This window comes from Arachis ipaensis, chromosome B1, assembly GCF_059453495.1.
Source record: "Arachis ipaensis isolate K30076 ecotype BB chromosome B1, ASM5945349v1, whole genome shotgun sequence".
Taxonomy (NCBI): domain Eukaryota; kingdom Viridiplantae; phylum Streptophyta; class Magnoliopsida; order Fabales; family Fabaceae; genus Arachis; species Arachis ipaensis.
In genome coordinates, this window is record NC_142436.1 from 130,572,565 (window position 1) to 130,592,791 (window position 20,227).

The window sequence follows — 20,227 nt, forward strand, 5'->3', positions numbered from 1 at the left end:
AAACTGAGGTAAGTTATATTGCTTGAAATGATTAAAGTTTTGAAATTTTCTGGTTTTTGGAGGAGATGCATTTCTTTTGACAAAATGGTTTTTATTAAAGTTATTCCTCTTTGCAAAGGCATTTTCACCAGAATTATTTTGAACATTTTTACCTTTCAAAAATGAGGTTTTGTTGTAAAATGGTGGTTTCTTGAGAGCAACCTCATTTTTCGAAATGTAACCCAAACCTGGCCCGTTTGAACTCGGACCAGTTCTTGGTGAAGGCTCAGCTTCACTTGTGTATTCTTCATCAGATTTTTCTTCACAAGTTGAACCATATCCGATACCTGATTTGTTTGGTATGGATTTGGTATTTGATGAAGAAGCCACAAATTTTATAGAGGAAATATTAGAAACAGCATCTTCCTTGGCTATGTAGCCTAAACCAGATTTTTCAAACAATGGTCTTTGACTTGCAAGTAATTTGTCCAAGTTGCTAGAACCTTGAGCAAATTTTGCTAAGTCACCATTCATCCTTTTAATCATATCATTTAATCTTTCATTTTCAGCAATTAACTCATGTGAAGAATCCACAATGTGCTTTCCTTTTAATTTTTCAAGTTCAGATTTTAGAAATCTATTTTCTTCAATGATGTCCAAAGCACATTCAGTTTCCTTCACTTTTTCTTTTAAAAAATTATTTTCAGCTCTTAACATATCTCTTTCAGATCTGCATTCATTGTATTTGTCAAGCAGTTTTGAGGTGTTTAAGGTAAGATCATCAATAATAGCATGCAAGTCTTCAATGGTCAAATCATAATAATTTACCTCATCAAGATTGTTGTTTCCAGCCATGAAGCAGTCTTTGTCATCTCCTTCAGATTCTTCTTCTTCATTTGAGTCATTCTCAAGATCCTCCCAAGCTGCCATGAGTACTCTCTTCCTTTCTTTCTTTCCTTTGTCCTCCTTTTTGAGCTTTGGACAGTTTTACTTGAAGTGTCCAGTCTCCTTGCAATGATGACACGTCACCTTGCTCAAGTCTATCTTTTGCTCCTTTGAACTTGAACCCTTGTATTTGCCCTTGCTCTTCATCATCCTTCTAAATCTCCTAGCAAAAAACAAAAGCTCGTCATCTGAAATACCATCACTAGACTCACTCTCTTTCGGTTCTATTTGTGACTTGAGGGCTATTCCCTTTTTTTTGAGTCTGTGTTTGTGTGTGTGGCTTCATAGGCAAGGAGTTTTTCTCTCAGCTCATCATAGGTTATGGGACTTATGTTGTTACTCTCGTTTAGGACAGTGGCAGTGTTTTCCCACTCTTTTGTGAGGCTTCTAAGGAGTTTTCTCACCAAGGTTTGTTCTGCATAGTTTGTACCTATAGCATCAAGGTTGTTGATTATGATTGAGAATCTCTCAAATGCTTCATCAATGCTTTCTCCATCCTTCATGCTAAACATCTCGTACTCTTTTTGCAGCATATCAATCCTTGTTTCTTTGACTTGTTTAGTGCCTTCATGTGTAACCTGGAGTTTTTCCCAGATTTCTTTGGCTGTCTTGCATCTAGACACCTTCCGGTACTCTTCAAAGCTGATAGCACAGTGAAGAAGGTTGATTGTTTTAGCATTCAGCTCTATCTTTTTCTTATCATCTTCATTCCATTCAGCTTCTTCTTTCGGAGTCACCACTCCAACAGCACTTGTTTTTGTTGGGATCTTGGGACCACTCACAACGATCTTCCATAAGTTGTAGTCAATGGATTGGATGAAGATCCTTATCCTTTCTTTCCAGTAGGAATAGTTCTTTCCGTTGAAGAAAGGTGGCCGGTTGTTTGACTGGCCTTCAGTGAGGGTGTAGGCAACTGTGGTTGTGCCCAGATTGTTCGCCATTGGATCTTTGCTCCAAGCGGTTAAGCTTGATACTTGAGACCTTAGCTCTTGATACCAATTGAAGGTTGTGGTAGGCTTAGAGAAGGGGGGTTGAATCTATGCCTTCTTTTAAGTTGCTGTTATTACCCTTTTAAAACAAATTTGCAATTCTGATTCTGTTTGAACTCAGCAGCAAAAATTTATGAGACAATTTATTTTTGTCTCATGAATATCAGAAAACAGAACATAGCAGAGAAGAGAAAAGCTAACACCAGCATGTATCCTAGTTCGGTTGCCTTGTGCTATGCAACCTACATCCAGTCTCCTCCACAACTATGGAAGAATTTCACTATAGTTAACAGTATTACATACACCAATAACTCAGGATTGACCCAATCCTTTCACTCACAAGTTCTAACCTAACTTGACCTTGGCTATGATAATACCTAACTATACCTCTTAGTGCTAATCCAACTAAGAAAGGGATACCTTACAGGTACAAGATATAAGACACAAACATACCTAAAGAAATCAGAGAATAACTCTAGGCTTTTCTCTCAAGTGTATCTCTCAACCTTTTTCCACTCATGGCTTTTTCTTAAGCTTTCTCACAATGCCTTTTCTCACAAGAAATTACAGAAAGATAAACTTAGAAAAGTACATTACAATCAGTAAAACATGAAGGAGATTGACTTCATCAGCAGCCTCTTTGCTATGTGCAAAACCAGATTCACAAACCTCAGATGCAGTTCTTCAGTATTGGCCGAATGCTTCTTTGAAAGTAAGCATTATCCAAGTAAAGGAACTTCTTTACAGAACACTGTTCATCCACTCTGGTTTTCTTTCCTTGCCTCTGAATGAACAGCAAGCTTCTTTTATCTCCTTGCATGTTACTTGGTTCTTCTTCCAAGGTCAACACCTTGAGCCTTGAGCTCCACCAACCCACAGATTCACTTTTTCACCTTAATCCTTAGAGTGGAAACTTTGCTTCTGACTTCTTCATCTTGACCGAAAGCCATAAGGCACTAGCCATGGAAATCTCTCATGGTCAACTTGATCTTAGCCATCGAAAAACTACTTGGTCCCCAAGTATCACTTGTGACCGTAGATGTGAAACAGAATAAGGCAGAGAGCAACTTTTTCTTGAATGTCATTTTCGGATACAGCAGAGGGTAGGGAAGAAGAGAAGAAGATTTGATGCAAGCAAGATGAGATGGATTACCTTTAACCTAAGCTTGAATTGGATTAGATTTTCTGTTTTGGCTACTGTGCTTCAAGCTTACACTTTCTCTCTCTTGCTTCTTTGGTTACTAGCTTATGGAGGAAGCTTTTTCTCTCTTTCTCTTTTTTACTTTTCTGAAGCCTTGATTTGACTTGATTAGAAAGGAGATGAACGTTGCTTTTGGTAAGGCAAAATGGTGGGAAATAAAAATTAATTCGAGCTTGGGTCAGGTTCTTCTCAAGTTCAACCCGTTGGTGCCTTGCCTTGCTTCTTTGAAGAATTTTTGCTTGAGATGAATGATTTGGGCTTGTCTTTATTTTCACTTACCATTCAGCCCATTAGCATATTTCATTTGTTTGATGTTGGGCTGCTGCAACACTTGTTTTTAGCCTGCATCACTAATCAAAGATAATCAAAAGCTAATTGGGTGATTAGCCCACTAATAAAATGTTTGTCATCATCAATTTTATTAATTTATTTCTTAACTCAACAGTATGCTTGTCCCCATATCATGTAAGATTTTAAAATTTGCGTGTCGACGTATCTCGTATCGTGTCGTGTCCCGTGTCCGTATCAGTGTCCGTGCATCATAAATTTTGAATAAAAGACTCATGTGATTCGAATACTAATTTTATTTGTAGTGCAATTTAGATTGAATGATTTTTTTTTTAAATCTGATCCAATTTCAAACCATTTTGATTAGATTGAATTTGTAGTTTTGTCAATTAAAAAAAATTAAATATACTAACAAATCTCAACATCAAATTTTAAATAACCAACCATAATATAATAATAGAAATAAAATTATAGGTTAATTAAAATAAATAAATAAATAAATATCATTTTAAACATAAAATATTTATTAAATAATAATAATAACACATGAATAATATAAAAATATATAATAAAATTTTTTTTGAGACTAAAATATATAACAAATTGAACATATTATAAGTAAAATAATAAATATAAAAATAAAATAGTAATATTATAGCAGATTTTGCGTTTGGATTAGATGAGTTTTGAAAAATAGATCTAAAATTTAATTCAATTCATACAATTTGTAAAAGATAAAGTCCAATCAAATCCAAATTAATTCAATTTTAATCGTTTTCGATTTGAATGAGATTGAATGAATAATTTAATTTGAATCGATTTAATTTTAAAAAGTAATTTTATATATAAAAATCAAATTAAAGAATCAATTTAATTACTATCTCTTTCTTATTGTAGACGTGTTTGAATATTAACTTTAAAAATGATATAAATAACTTAAAGAAAATAGAAAACATATATTTTTAAAAATTAATTTTGATGTAGTAGTAGTAAAATTTTATATTTTTATTTAATTAAATTTATGCAATTAAATAATTCTTTATTTAGTAAATTTAAGCGGCGAAAAGAAAGATATTAAATAAGCGTCCTAAATTTTATCAGTTACATTTTTTTTTTTTACTAAAGATAGGAGACTCGAACCCGCAACCTCTTAATTGAGTATGAGGAGACTATGCCATTTGAGCTATAACTTATTGGCTATCAGTTACATTAGCTATACAATAAAATTATTTATTAATATAAAATACATATTAAAATATAAAATATATATTAAAAATAAATTAAATTACATATATATTTATATTAAATATAATTTATACATAATAACCGATTTTAATAGTTAATTTTAATATCTATATAATATTTTTAAATTTTATAGTAGAATGTGGAATTAATTAATAAAGGGTTATATATAAAAAAAAAAAAGATTTTTCTTTCACATTATTGAACAACATAGTTAAAGGAAAGATAAAAAAAATATACATATATAAAAAAGATACATAAGTAACATTAAATAATTTAAAACAAGAATTTTGTACTCTTTGAAGAAAGGTAGAATCTCTCATTCTCTCTTATATAATATCACATTCTTTGATCATGCAATCATAATAATATGAAGAGTGAAAACAAAAGCAATGACGCTAAGATGGAGAAGTAAAAGAACTGCAAAATTGGTCACACATATTTGCTTCAAAATTGATAAGCTCATGAAGACTCTCCCATTTATTTATTGGCAACCAATCTTAGATGATGGGTGGTTTGTGTTGTTTAGTCTTTTATTATAGTCAACCCTAATAATCATTATGATCGGTGTTTGAAATGTTTGAAAGAAAAATGAAAAATCCATGTTATACGTAATGCTATTTTCTAGTTGTTTTTAGATAATAATTGTAATTTCTATCAATTTTAAAATTTCACGTTAATTTTGTATAATTCTACTTTTATAGAATTATTTTATAAAATTATTTCTCCCTATTTTAACCATTAATCCTCAATGAAAGAAACATTACATTTTTCTAACACATTTCATATAGAATCGTTCATAAGATAAAACATTTTTAAGAAAAGAATGATGACATTCTTAATCTTAACGTGATGAAACAGCATTATTCAGTCAAACAAGTATAAACAATGCAAGCAAGCTCACTAGTGTTTGTTTTTTCTAAGTAATAATCTCCAATTCTCCATCCCTCATGAACATATGTCTCTTATTAAATTGAAATTTATTAGAAAGGGAGAACTTGAGATCTAATAAAAAGGTTGAATCAATCATTTGCTGTTTATTTTAGGATAAAATATTGTTTGGTCACAGCAAACACTAATGCGAAAATGCAAAAAGTGCAAACCTTCTTAAAGTTAACTTGTTATTTTGTATTAAAAAAAGGAAAAAAAATAAAAATAAAATATTCTCAATTTTAAATTTAAACTATTAATATAAAATATAATAAATAAAAAATTAAAAGTTATTTAATTAACAAAGAGTACAATATTTTTTATATAGTAAAAAAGTTTAAAAATAAATTTTTTGTCACTAATATTCAAACTGAAAATTAAAATCATCTTTAACTTTTTTTTAAAAAAAATGTCTTTATTTTATTTAAAAAATTAAAAGACAAAGGGGTCATTTTAAACGAAGGGCCATATTTAGGGCTGGAAGTGAGTCAAGCCAGCTCATGAGCCAGCTTGAGCTCGACTCATTAACAGCTTGATAAGCTAAGCTCGTGAGCTGGTGAGCCAAGCTTGAGCCTGGAATTGAGCTCATAAATTAAATGAGCCGAGCTTGAGCTTGGATAAGCTCAGCTCATTAGCTCGTGAGCTGGCTCAATTATATATATATATATATAACAATCTTAATTATTTACTATTTATATTTATTTTTTACATATAATTTTAATATAGAACATAAATAAAAAATTTATAATTTATTGATAGATAAACAATATATAAAATTGATCTTTTCAAATATTTTTAAAATATATAAGTTATAATTTATTGATATAGAATTATAGATTATGTATTTATGTTTCTCTTATTTGAGCCAGCTCGTGAGCTCGAGCCAGCTCGTGAGTTTTTAGTGAGCCGAGCTTGAGCTTAAGAAATAAGCTCGATTGTTAATGAGTCGAGCCGTGAGCCGAGCTTGAGCTTGGTCTAGCTCGACTCAGCTCGGCTCACTTCCAGCCCTAGCCATATTGAATTGTTTCGAACACATTAAAAATATTTTTAAACCGTATTATTTAATTTTTAACTAAAATGTTAAGAATCAAAACAACGACCAAGCATGTAACATCAAGCACACTGCCACATGTCCAAATTACAGAGAGCATTTGATCTTTAACATTATTATGGATTTAAAAAGACGAATTACAGTAAAGATCGCACTGCCATAACAATTTTAGGAATAAAACTTTCAAACTAATTGCATTGACTCTTAAATATTATAGCTGTATTTAGAAAAGAGATTAAAACTAAAAGATTGAAATTATAGGATAAAAATTAAAAAATAAAGAATAAATAAATTTTTTGTATTATATTTAGTAGAAAATATATTAGACTGAACATATTTGGTTTAAATTAAATATGAAGATTGAAAGATAAATTTAGAATTTAAAAAGTTAAATAAAAATATATTTAAAAAAAATTATAAAATTTTAGTCTCCACCCATATAAATTTTTTCTATGTCTTCATTTTTTAAAAGTATTAAAAGGATTAAAATTTCATATCTCAAAACTAAAATTTTAATTTTTATCATTAATCATTAAATACAATATCCAATCCCAATACAATCGAAAACAAACAGAGAGTAAATCGACTAAGGTGCCAAGCCAAGTATTTTAGCCATTTATCTTTGCTTTGATCCCCAAAAACTTTATAGTATTAAAAGTTTAAAACTAATCTTGTTATATTACTTCTTTATAAACCATAAACCATTAACCATTATAAGGCATGATGTTAGGCTAATATATATAAAATATATATGATGGTGATGGTGATGATGATGATGTTAGGCAAAATGTTGAGAATGGTCACTGTCCTTTGCCAATCTATGGAGACTTGTAAACAAAAAACTCTTATGCAATAAAAATTAAAAAGGGTGATCTTTAACACTTACACTTTTTGCTGAATTAATAGCAAGCTGCAAAAGTTCACATAGTTACATAGGCATATGTCCCCATGGCTCTGTTTGGTTGATGTATAGGACGAGACATAGACACAAAAATACAGACATTAAAGACATAGACATAAAATATTTGTATCTATGTATTGTGTTTGGTAAAAATAATGAATAAAACACAAATATTTAAAAAAGATTGAATTATCCTTCATTTAACTACAATTTTTATTAACACCATTGCATACCCATCACCTCAAACGCTACATGTCATTACCATTAAATTTTTATTCCATTTCGTATTTTTTTCTTTTAATATCATCTCAAATTATCATTCAAATATTAAATATACAGATTTTTTGAAAAAAAAATAGAAAACCAAAGTCTAAAATTTATCAAAGATTAATTAAAATTTAAATAAATAAAAAATTAAATGTATATTTTTTTTTTGAAAAAAACGGGAGAACAAATTTGGTTGTAAAATCTAAAAGAGAAAGTAAAAACCAATATTTGAAGAGATAAGAGGACAAATTTTGAAAATTTAAAAATTGAATAAGGATAAAAGAGTAAAAAATTAGTGTCTCACAAGTTGTGTCTCAGTGTCTCATCAAATTGGAGGTACACAAATTTAGTGTCTCCGTGTCCATCTGTGTCCTCCTGTGTCCATCAAAAATCTGTGTCTCATCAAACCAAACAGCAGACATGTGTCACCGTGTCCATGTCTCAATGAGACATAGATATCATCCAAACACTACCTATAAGTCTCATGGCCCATGAATAATTAATGATATTTGGTATTGAGGGAGTACACACAGTAATTAGTCATAAAGATTTTTATTAAATAACAAAAGTAAGGGAGATAGATAGATAGATGGATGGATGGATGGATGGATGGGTAGTCAGGTTTTTATGGTAGGTGACTAAACAACCACCTTTGAGTTCACATGCCCTTTTCTTTATATGTATTACAGTATTATAAAATAAAAATCTATCCCAAAAATTTTCAACTCTTCATTCAAGTGCACAACCACTAAAAAAAGGGGCAAATATGAAATATGATATCAGAAAAACTATGCATAAAATTGAACTTAAACTCTATCACACCATCCAATTAATTGTCCCATAAAAGTGTACAAAAAAAAAGTAGCTGAAAATTCTAAAGATATCAGAAACACCTCTTAAACTGTCTAAGAAGACATGAAAAGAATCAATCAATGGAAAATTGAAAGCATATATGTCTATACAATTTTGAATGTAACTAAGAGATTTAGTTAAGAGAGATAAGTCCTAGCAGTGGTGCCTCTTCCCACCAATGCCTCTTATTATTATTAGAATCAGCATTGAAACTGTTGTTAGCTTCATCCTCTTCAGTAGTAGTAGCTGCTGCTGCTGGAACATTCAGATCAAGCAAATCCCTAACCCTAATTTCTTGAACTTGTTCTTCTTCCTGTTCCTCAATTTTGGCAGTGTGAGATCTCTTGTGTCCACCCAATGCTTGTCCAGAAGCAAAAACTTTCAGGCAAATTGGACACTCATGAACTTTGTTTACCTTCTTTGCTGTCTTGTTATCTTCTTCTTCAGCCTCATCATCATCATCTTCATCATCATAATCATCAAAACCAAGTTGTTCATTCTCTAAACTCTCAATTTTGTTGTTAGGAGAGAGTTCAGTCTCAATCTCAATCTCAATCTGAATGCTGTTATCATTGTTTGAACCAAAGCAACCCTTAATCTTCTTGTGACTTGCTCTATGCCCTCCAAGTGCTTGATAAGAATGGAAGATCCTCTTGCAAGTAGTACACTCAAACTTTCCCCTCTTATTAGCCGAATTCGAATTCGAATAATCCGAAATCTTCTCCTTGATTGAACTGTACTTCTTGCCATGTTCAAATCCATCATCCTCCAAATCCAAATCCAAAAGTTCTGCGCTTCTTCCTACTCTTCCAACCTCAGAACAAGCATTGATCTTCATCATCTTCTTGTCCTGAATTCTAGTCCTAAAAACCGAAGAAGACTCGGCAAGAGAATGAACACCACCATCACCAGCACTCCACCAATTACCAACATCTCTACTAAGCATCATCAAGCTCATAGCAACCTCTTCTTGCTCCTGCTCAATCTCAACCTCAGCCTCAGCCTCAGAGTAAACAGAACAAGAAGTTTTCGCAGCAAAACTAGTCGTCGAAGCAGAAGCATTGTTATACCTTCTTGTTGTTTTCCTCTTTGACCTTGTTCTCCTTCTTGGAGGAGCAGCAGTAGTGGCTTCATTATCAGATTGTGAATCCATTACAAGAAGCTTCTTCGTTGTCCAACAAGAATCTTGATCAGAGGCAGAAGCAGAAGAAGAGTGGGAATGGCGTTTCATGTGGCCAAACAAGGCCTTCCAAGAACTGAACCCTTTTCCACACTCTTTGCAAAGCTTGTCACACATCAACAAAGAAGAAAAAGAAGAAGAATTGTTGTTGTTGTTGTTGTTGTTGTTGTCTTCACTATTAGTTGATGAATCCGCAATGATCCTCCATGTCTTCTTGGGATTCTCCCTCAAACCATAGCCACTGCTGTTGTTAGTGATTGTTCCAGCTTCAGATGATGAAAGCTTCTCTTTCTCTTCGGCTTCATGGGTGTTGTTGGTCACGTGAGACCTCATGTGACCCCCTAAGGATCTTCCACTAGGGAAGCTCTTGTTGCAGAACTTGCACACGTGCCTCATCAGTTCTTGTTCTTGTTCTTGATGATGATGATCTTCTTCTTCCATTCTTGAAGATGCTTAAAGACAGAAACTTGCGGATCAGGGAAGGTAAAAGACAAAAAGGGTGTGTTAAGTTGTTGGAGAGTGAATCAGAGAATGTGAAAGAACGGTGAATTTATGGACCCAATAATGTGCTTCAGATCACATCTCACTGCAAATTAAAGAAAAAGATAGAGAGAGAGATTTAAGGCCCAAAAAGTGGGAAAAGAAAATAAGAGAGAGTAATAAGTAGTATTAAGCAAATTTCCTATTACTATGTTACTATAAGCTAAGCTTCTTTCTTTGGTAGTAGTTGTTGAGTTTCTAAGATAAGAAAAACAATTAATAATAATAATAATAATTAAATAAAGAAAAATATATAAAAAGATTAGAACTTGGAGTGGAGTGGAGTGGAGTGAGAGAAGAGTTTGTTACCAACCCTTTTTTCATATTTTTTTGTTACTAACTTACTACCTTTGATTTGATATTAATGATGAGTTGGAGATGAACGAGGCCAACTTGCCTTATATTTTTGGATGAGAAAAGAAAACCATGCATGGAAGCAAAGGTTAAAAGGGAGATGACACCACGTGTACCCTCTACTGATGACTCTTGATCCAACGGCATCAGGTTTGTACACGTCAGCATGTTCCTAGAAGCTAATAAAACTAACTCTCCTATTTTTTCTTTCGAAGTTCAAACTATTCCTGCTTTGTCTTGTTATCAAGGAAGGAAATGCCAATGCCAAATTGCCCATGTCTTACACACACACACACACTCACTTCCAAGTTCCAAGTGAAGTAAAACTGTGAAAGAGTTCCACAATCTGGCCGTTATTCTCATGTACTTTCTGTCAGTGTGGGACTACAAAAATAAGAAATGAAAAAAAAAAAAAATCCAAGTGGGTCATTGCTCTCTATTCCATTTGCTTGCTTCATAGCCCAATCAGAGCCTCTTGCTATGCCCAAATGTTTCTTGAACTAGTCCAATTGGCCTCGCGTTGCGTGGTAATAACTATTAAAAAAACGGAGATTATACATCAACTAAATCAAATAACATGAATAGATTAATGGATTAATACTTAATAGTTAAAGATCACTTATTTTTTAAATTAGTTTTTAAATGATTTTTTAGTCAATTAATCTTTAAAAGATAAAACATAAATTAAATTGATCATTTCGTTAGTTAGATAATGACGTATTATATTAAGTGTCACGTGATAGGTTGATGTCATATGTCACAAGATAATTGATTGATGTGTCAGTTTAGTGACACCTAACACGCCACGTATCACTTGACATGTAAAAAATTTATTTATAATCGAAATAGTCCCTAAAAGTTCAGATGTAAGTCATTTTCATCTGTAAAATTTTAAAAATTAATCAAATTAGTCTTTATATAAAATTTTTTATTTTTTTCATAATATTAAATTTAAAATATTTTTTAATAGTACTAATTTTAATATTATTTTTTAGATCTTAATAAACAAAATTTTTTTACATAAAATAATAAAAATAACTAAATTATTATAAAGTTATTTTGTCATTTGTATTTTAAAATTTTACATTTTTAAATTATAATTTTTTATAAAGTTATCTTATGACGGCATAAACACCATTCATAAGATACATATGGTAAACCGAGTTAAACATGAGAATCATTTATAGTGGACGGCGGAGATTTTCATACTTGAACATATAGAGACATCAAATATAATGAGTACTTCGGAAATGATATATTTCGCCTTGTTTTCTAGATCTTTTGCGGTCCACACAGCGAGCCATGGCTCCGGCTCATGACAGTTATGAAGCTGACCGTATTTCAACCGCTAAAAATACAGTATCTAGACAGAAAAAGAGGACAAGTTATGCTCTACAACATAAATGACATGCTCATTTTACTAATAGTCATTGAATGCATCTTACCAGCATGACGAACATGTAGCCCTTGCACGTTTTGTTCCCTTTGAGCTTATACTTCTCGACTGCTGTGTCCAACCATTTTAGAGTTTGCAACGGCTAATTGAATCTTTTGGGATCAGAAACATACAAGATGGGGTAAATGTGCCATGGCGAAATAACCTACTATGTTGTAGGGCACATGAACTTTTTTAGCACCACTAGTATAAAATATCTCCTAAACTCCATCCTGTCTGATTTCGTTGCTATAGGACAGCTGTATATCAAATTCTGGAGTTCAGTTGTTGTCCATCTATGGAACCTCTTTTTGATAGCCACGTGAGCCGGATTTTCGACGTCCAAGGATGGGAATGGATCGCCTACAACATGTCCGTGTGTCAGTCCAAAATAAACTATATATACATAATAATATTTGTACGAATATGCCCATGGCACACTAATTAATTCGAAAAGAGGAACTTACCACGAGACGAAATGCCGAAAACCCGCCCGATTACCTCGGCATTAAGGCGGATGTTGCCAACGTCGACTATCAAGGCTCTTGTCTCAACATCGTACAATTCAGCCAGATGAACTATGATGGCCTGCTTCATAGCCCAATCCAAAACAAGCATCAAGAATCCGAACCCAATTACATCTATCTCTGCAAGCATCTCAACTGCATTGTTTTTAGTGAGCTGGCTCATCATGTCATGAATGTAGCTGGACGAGCATCGCGACTCTAATAATTTCTGTCAATAGCAATAGTAGCTGTAAGTCACAAATATGATCATGTGAAAATACACGTTGATAACAGTAAATACCATTTTACCTTTTTTTCCTTTCTCGATTGGCTTTTCAGCAACACAAACATTTTATAATCTGTAAATAACCATTTTTGGATAAGTATTCACACAAGCTAAAATTGCGACATAATCACATTCAAACTAGATAACAACATACAATAATTCAGATAAATTCAAACACCTCTACAACACATCTATTTGGACATGTAAATTCTTATTGTTTTTTTAATCTTTCTCTTTTAGTCCGTTCAATAAATAATTGCATTGTGTATAACATAATATATATATATATATATATATATATATATATATATATATATATCACTAAATTAAATAAACTATATACAAGTAGACCGTTCAAAACCAAAAAATAATGCCTTTTTCAAAACCCACACACTTCACTAAATCGAATGTGAATCTAAACTTTTCGGCTAGTAAATAGTTTTAAATTTCCTCATAAAAAAGGGACAAAGGCAAGAACTATATTTATTATTAAACATCAGTTTAATATAGTACATGCTACTAATGTTGAAGTTTAGTGTTGAAATTGTTTTAGTATCTTACCAATGTTGATTATGTTATAATAAAGTTTTTCAGGCGTTCTAAACCTACACTTAACTAATTATCTTTGTTGATAATCGATCAAGAATCATCCACATACATACTAAAAACAATATACATTTATCATGATCGGAAACATATACATAAAAATCTATAGAAAAAAGGGCCATGTTTCACAGTGTCTAGTTAAATTAACATATTGCGCATGCGTAGTTGAAATTGCGATATAATCACATTCAAACTAGAGAACAAAATACAGCAATTCAGATAAATTCAAACAACTCTACAACACACATATTTGGACAAGTAAATACACAAAAATCGGTCAAGAATCATCCACATGCATACTAAAAGCAATATACGTCTATATTCACCACAATCGAACCCAATTTTATTCCAGGAAAAAAACCAAAACACTTAAAACTCTGTTTTCACGCATTTTTGGCCAATTCAAAAAAAAAAATAACAAATAATATTTGTGAAAACCCAATTTAAATCCTAAATCAAACCTCTAGTTGTAATTAGAGGCAACATCCTATAAAATGTTAGGTATACACCATATGAATGGGTCATTATATGTGTAATCATATATTTGAAATCTACTATAAAAATTTATTCCACTTCATTATCAAAGTGATTCATTATTTCGCTAAAAAAATATGTAAATTATACTCCTAAAAATCTACTATAATCAACCCTTTCCATTAAGAAAAAAACCTACAACAACATGGCACTTTCATACTACGTTGTTGTTACTGCTACTTCCCTGCCAATAAATTAACTAAGAAACACTTAATATTAGAGAAAACCCAATTCAAAAGCAACATCCAATAATTCGTTTAGTATACACTATATGGGTGTGTTACTACATGGTCTGATACAAAATCAAGTAACATCCATTAGCTTCATACCAAAATCAAACAACACCAATGATCAAATACTAACCGATTAGTACTTTTAGGCGAGGCTTCAAGGCGCGATCAGGTGAAGTCCGATGATGCGTTCTTCAGAGCAGAGCAGGGAAGCTTCAATGGCGCTGCGACAACGACATGCAGCAGCAGCGGCGCACTGTGGGTGAGAATCAGACCCCCCGATTGCTCACACGTGGGCGGCACGACGGCGCTGCGGCAGTCTGGACCGAACCTCTGACGAACGTGGCTGGTTGCATGTGGATGGGATGGAGGTGTTGCGACATTTTGGGGGTGAGCTTCCAAGGCCGGTTGTTGCCCGCACATGGACGGACGGAGGCGCTGCGGCGGTTGATGGCAAACCCGGTTGTGAGGCTCTACCGTGGATAGTTTTTGAATGCTGTTGAAGTGAAACGGTGAAAAGGGGAGTTTGGTTAGGGTTAATTTTGTTCACCTGGGGTTAATTTTGGATGTTGCTTATATGGTGAAATGGGTTTTGGGACCAGCCTAATAGGAGTTAGCAGAAGTTGGCTGAACCCCTCTTAATTCTTCAGCAAAATTGTATAATTAATTGTGTTTTTAATTTATAATTTTGGTTATGTTATAAAACAGGATGAAAATTTAACTTCGTCATTAAAAGACAAAAAGATTGAACATAGTAAAAATTCTTTAACTATGCCTATGGAGGAGTAGTAGATTTTGAAAGCATTTATATTTCTTAATTTATTTATATTCTTAAAAAATTAAAATTGAAGTTGAAGTACTTTCTTTTTTGTTTTTATTTATGCATATTATAGGCTTTGATATGTAATTGTTATTGGAATTTTTCGTTATATTGATTTAGACCTAGAAGTTATTGATATATAATTAATAATTGTCATTAGGGTTTTTATTGAAGTTTTTCTTTCTCTTAGATTTACTAATTTAGAATGTAAACTTTTTTTCTTCATGCCATTACCATCATTTTTTAGTTATAACTCATGAATTTGATAATAGCAATTAAAAAAAAAAAGAGACAGAAAAAAATTCGGTTTGGGATGACTTGTGAAACAGTAGACTAACATAGTGCAAATACAGATCTCTCTCAAAGCAGCCCATATATATTGCGAGCTAGTCCAACATGGTCCGTTAATATTATTTAGCCCATTGTAGTCTTGGTTAAATAGACCGAGATATCCGTACACCCACCTATACATATAAGTAAGGTAATGAGAATGTAGTTGCTAATATATATTTTCCAGGAGATATTCCTTAATCACTATCCTTACTTTTAAGTTGTTAGGTTTAAGTATATGAATGATTTGTATGCAACTGATTCTGATTTTGTTTCTATATATGATGCTTGTGAGAATTGTGTAAATAACAAATTCTATAAACATGATGTTTCTTTTAGAGGTCATAAAATTTGTGTGCTTACGTGCTCATCAGAGAATTGGTTGTTAATAAATTACATAGTGATGATCTAATAAGTCACTTTAGAATTCAAAAGATATTAAATATTTTAACTGAGCATTTTTTTTTGCCTCATATGCATAAAAATGTTGAAAGAATGTATTCTAGATGTGTTACATATAAGTAAACTAAATCTAAATCCTTACCACATGAGTTATATACTCTTTTCTCTGTTTTTACTCGTTGTTGAATTGATATTTTTATGAATTTTGTGCTGAAATTACTTAAGACATGAGAAGTAGAGATAGCATCTTTGTTGTTGTGGATAGGTTTAGCAAAAATGATATATTTTATTGCATGTCATAAAACTAATGATGCTACACACATTGTTAATTATTCTTTTAAGAAGTTGTTCGTTTGCATGGTGTTCCTAGGTCCATTATATTTGACTGTGATGCTAAGTTTCTTAGTAAGTTTTAAAGGATCCTATGGGATAAGTTAAGAACTAAGCTATTGTATTTTATTATTTATCATTTAGAAATTGATGGACAAATTGAGGTGGTTAATAGGACATTAAGAATATTTTGCATGTTGTGGTAGGTAAGAATTTAAAGACTTACAAGAACTGTATGCTATTTATTGAGTTTACTTATAATAGTTATATTCATTCTTCTAATGGTTATTCTCCTTTTGAAATTGTCTATGATTTTAACCCTTTGACTATTTTAGATTTAATGCATCTACTTTTAAGCGATCTTATTACTTAAATGAAAAAAAAAAGGCTGAAAAGGTTAAAACAATATATGAGAAGGCTTGTGACATGATTGAAAGGAGGAACTAGTCTACGACTGAAAGGGTAAACAAGGGTCAAAAGCATATAATCTTTGAACCAGGAGATTGGATTTGGGTTCATTTGAGAAATGAGAGGTTTTCTACTAAAAAAAAAATTTAACTTGATGTTAGAAGAGATGGTCCATTCCAAGTGCCAGAAAAAATTAATGATATTACCTACAAACTTAGATCTGCCAGGCGACTATAATATTTCAACTACTTTCAATGTTTTTGATATTTCTCTTTTTTGATATAGATACAAATTTCAGGATGAATTTTTTTTAGTAATGAGAGAATGATACATGTTTAAGAAGACAATTTGGACATCCAAACACAAAGGGACAAAATGAAGAGTTTATACTTTTTGAAGGTCTTATCACTAGAGTACGTATAAAGAAGTTTAAGAAGAGTTTTGAAAACTTGACAATACTCATATATGAAGAAATACATCAATTGTTAGTCAAGAAAGAAAAGAAATGTGCATTGGGTTAAATTAGGACAACAAAAAGCCCAAAAAAATCTTTCAAGTTCATTGGGAGCACAAGCCTAGCATTAATTTCGAATTTATTTGGTCTATATTTTAATTTGATTTATTGTTAGATTTGTCAAAAGATTTGATTTAGTTTTGATTTGTTAGTAGTATTTTTAGGAGTTTAAAATTTAAATCAAATATGATCTGATCTAATAAAATCAAATTTGATTTAAATTAGTTATTATATCTTTAGTAGTTTGAATTTAAATCAAATATGATTTGATATAAAAAGATCAAATTAGTAGAATTAATTTTGGAGTCATATCTTTCATTTAATTTCAGATTTTATAGTTTTATTTTAGAAAAATTTGATCCACATTAAGATTGATTTATTAAAAGCTTATTTAAATACTTTTTGTAAAATAATTGGAACACTATTATTGAAAATTTTGAATTTACTTTATGCATGTTTTTTTATGTATATACTAGTGAAATGAGTGATTTATTTTACTTGTTGCATAAAAAAATTGAATGATACAGTTATACCGTCTAAGATCATTTTTAGTGTTTTTTTTTTAATTTCATTTATTTGATGTAGCTTGTAAAAGATAAATTCTTTAAAGGTTTGTTAAAAAAATCCTTTCAATAATGTAAGTTGTTAACAACATATTTTTTAGGAGGTCTAATAACCCTTATTTTTTTGTTGTTTCCTTTATATCTTTTGTTAATTGTTTTATTTCTTATCAATATGGTTGATAAATCAGTCATTTAGTGTTTTAAAATGATTAAAGTAGTTGTTAGTCGAAAAATATTTTCAATTAGGATAAGCTAATTTGAAATATTGAAGAGGTGTTAGGATGGAAGCGAAGGTCGAAATGACGCACGTGGAGGTATTTATTGGAAGTTATTCTACATGGACTCGATTTATACATCTTTGGAAATCGAACAAGTATTCGATTGAAGAATCGAACGGGTGTTTGACTAAAGAATCGGACGGTTATACTAAGTAGAGAAGTTGAAGGCTGTAACAGCCCAGACCACCCGCTAGCACGATATTGTCCGCTTTGGCACACAAGGCCTCACGATTTTACCTTTAACGATAGGGATGATAGCCGAAGACCACACACTCACTCGTCAAAATGTGTCATGCTAGGGAGAGGTATCCACACCCTTATAAGGCATGCTTCGTTCCCCTCCCCAATCGATGTGGGACTTTACAATCCACCACCCTAAGGGAGCCCAGCGCCCTTGCTGGCACATCGATCCGGGCTCCGGCTCTGATACCATCTGTAACAGCCCAGACCACTGGTGCGGTATTTATAAGCCACAAACTAACCGTCAAGTGCACCGGGTCGTACCAAGTAATACCTCAGGTGAGTGAGGGTCGATCCCACGAGGATTGATGGATCAAGCAACAATAATTAAGTGATAAGCTTAGTCAGGCAAACAGAAAGTAATGTTTGGGCAATATAAAAGACATTAAACAATATAAAGAATATTGAAGCAAGACAAGTAAATGAGTTGGGAAGAAAATATGGAGAAAACAGTTAAGGTTTCAGAGTTATCTAATTTTCTGGATTAACTTTTCTCACTAACTATTCTAATCATGTAGGATTTAATTTATGGCAAACTATATGTGACTAGACCCTAATTCCTTAGACCTTTCTAGTCTCCTCTAAAATTCATCAACAGCCAATTCCTTGGTCAATTAATTCCAATTAGAGGGTGATGATCAAATTCCAGTTTATATGCCACAAAATTCTAATTACCCAAAAAATAAAAGGATTATATGTCACGTATCCCGTTAAATCCAGATACTTAAAATTTAGGAGAATATGTTTTCAAGCTATTGTTCAAGTAAAGAGCTTTTCGAAGTTATACAAGAACTCAAATAGAAAGAGGGTCATACTTCCGTTCCACCCAAATTCATAAGATAAAGAGCGAAAATAATTCTTAAATTATAAATCCATACATGAATTAAGATAGAAAAAGCAATAAAATTAATCCATACAAATAGACAGAGCTCCTAACCTTAACAGTGGAGGTTTAGTTGCTCATGGTTCAAAGAAAAATAAGGATTGTAAATTGAAATGGAATAATGTTGTCTTGGAACCACCCTGTTGGCATCCCTTTTTATATCTAATCCTAATTAATTTAAAATCTAATTTCTAAAACTAACATAATATCTTTTCCTAAAACTAATATTTGAATTTAAATTTGAATTGATTAACAAGTCTTCAGTTGATGGGTGGGGACCACTTGTTTTGTCCATTCTGTAGCTTCTAATCTGTGTTTTCTGGGCTGAAAATTGAGTCAAAACACCCTAGAAATCGCCTCCAGCATTTTTTGCATTTTCTGCACGTGGCGCATGTCAAACGTACGCGTCAGTCACGCACGTCGATGGTCTTTTTCGCGAGTCACGCGGACGCGTCGGTCACGCACACGCGTCGCTGTGCAAATATTCAAATCATGCGTACGTGTCAGTCACGCGTACGCGTCGTCATGGAAAGCTCCAAATCACGCGCACGCGTCTATCACGCGTACGCGTCGCTCCTCGCTGCCATCTCCTTTGGTTCTTGTGCTGCAGAAACTTCATCAAATCCAGTCGAATGCTAGCTAAAATAAACAAAATTGCAAAAGACTCAAAGTAGCATCCATATTGGCTAAAATATAATTAATTGTTTATTAAACTCAATGATGAGCAGATAATTTATACGCTTTTTGGCATTGTTTTTAGTATGTTTTTAATAGAATCTAGTTACTTTTAGGGATGTTTTCATTAGTTTTTATGTTAAATTTACATTTCTGGACTTTACTATGAGTTTGTGTGTTTTTCTGTGATTTCAGGTATTTTCTGGCTGAAATTGAGGGACTTGAGCAAAAATCAGATTCAGAGGTTGAAGAAGGACTGCTGATGCTGTTGGATTCTGACCTCCCTGCACTCAAAATGGATTTTCTGGAGTTACAGAACTCAAAATGGCACGCTTTCAATTGCGTTGGAAAGTAGACATCCAGGGATTTCCAGAAATATATAATAGTCCATACTTTGCCCAAGTTTAGATGACGCAAACTGGCGTTCAACGCCAGCTCTCTGCCCAATTCTGGCGTCCAGCGCCAGAA

The 20,227-nt window shown here is 32.3% G+C and overlaps 2 protein-coding genes across 2 annotated transcripts; both read right to left on the reverse strand.

Moving 5' to 3' along the window:
• Positions 1-8,593: 8,593 nt before the first annotated feature.
• On the reverse strand, positions 8,594-10,747 carry LOC107619267 (uncharacterized). Its single transcript, XM_016321527.3, has one exon. It carries the CDS (start codon positions 10,264-10,266, stop codon positions 8,779-8,781), a length of 1,488 nt encoding a protein of 495 aa, XP_016177013.1. The 5' UTR covers positions 10,267-10,747; the 3' UTR covers positions 8,594-8,778.
• A 1,576-nt stretch (positions 10,748-12,323) lies between these two features.
• On the reverse strand, positions 12,324-13,011 carry LOC110272074 (uncharacterized). The gene is made up of 3 exons (XM_088501612.1): positions 12,970-13,011; positions 12,622-12,889; positions 12,324-12,517 (listed from the first exon to the last, which is right to left on the reverse strand). Exons 1-3 carry the CDS (start codon positions 13,009-13,011, stop codon positions 12,324-12,326), a joined length of 504 nt encoding a protein of 167 aa, XP_088357738.1.
• Positions 13,012-20,227: the final 7,216 nt, after the last annotated feature.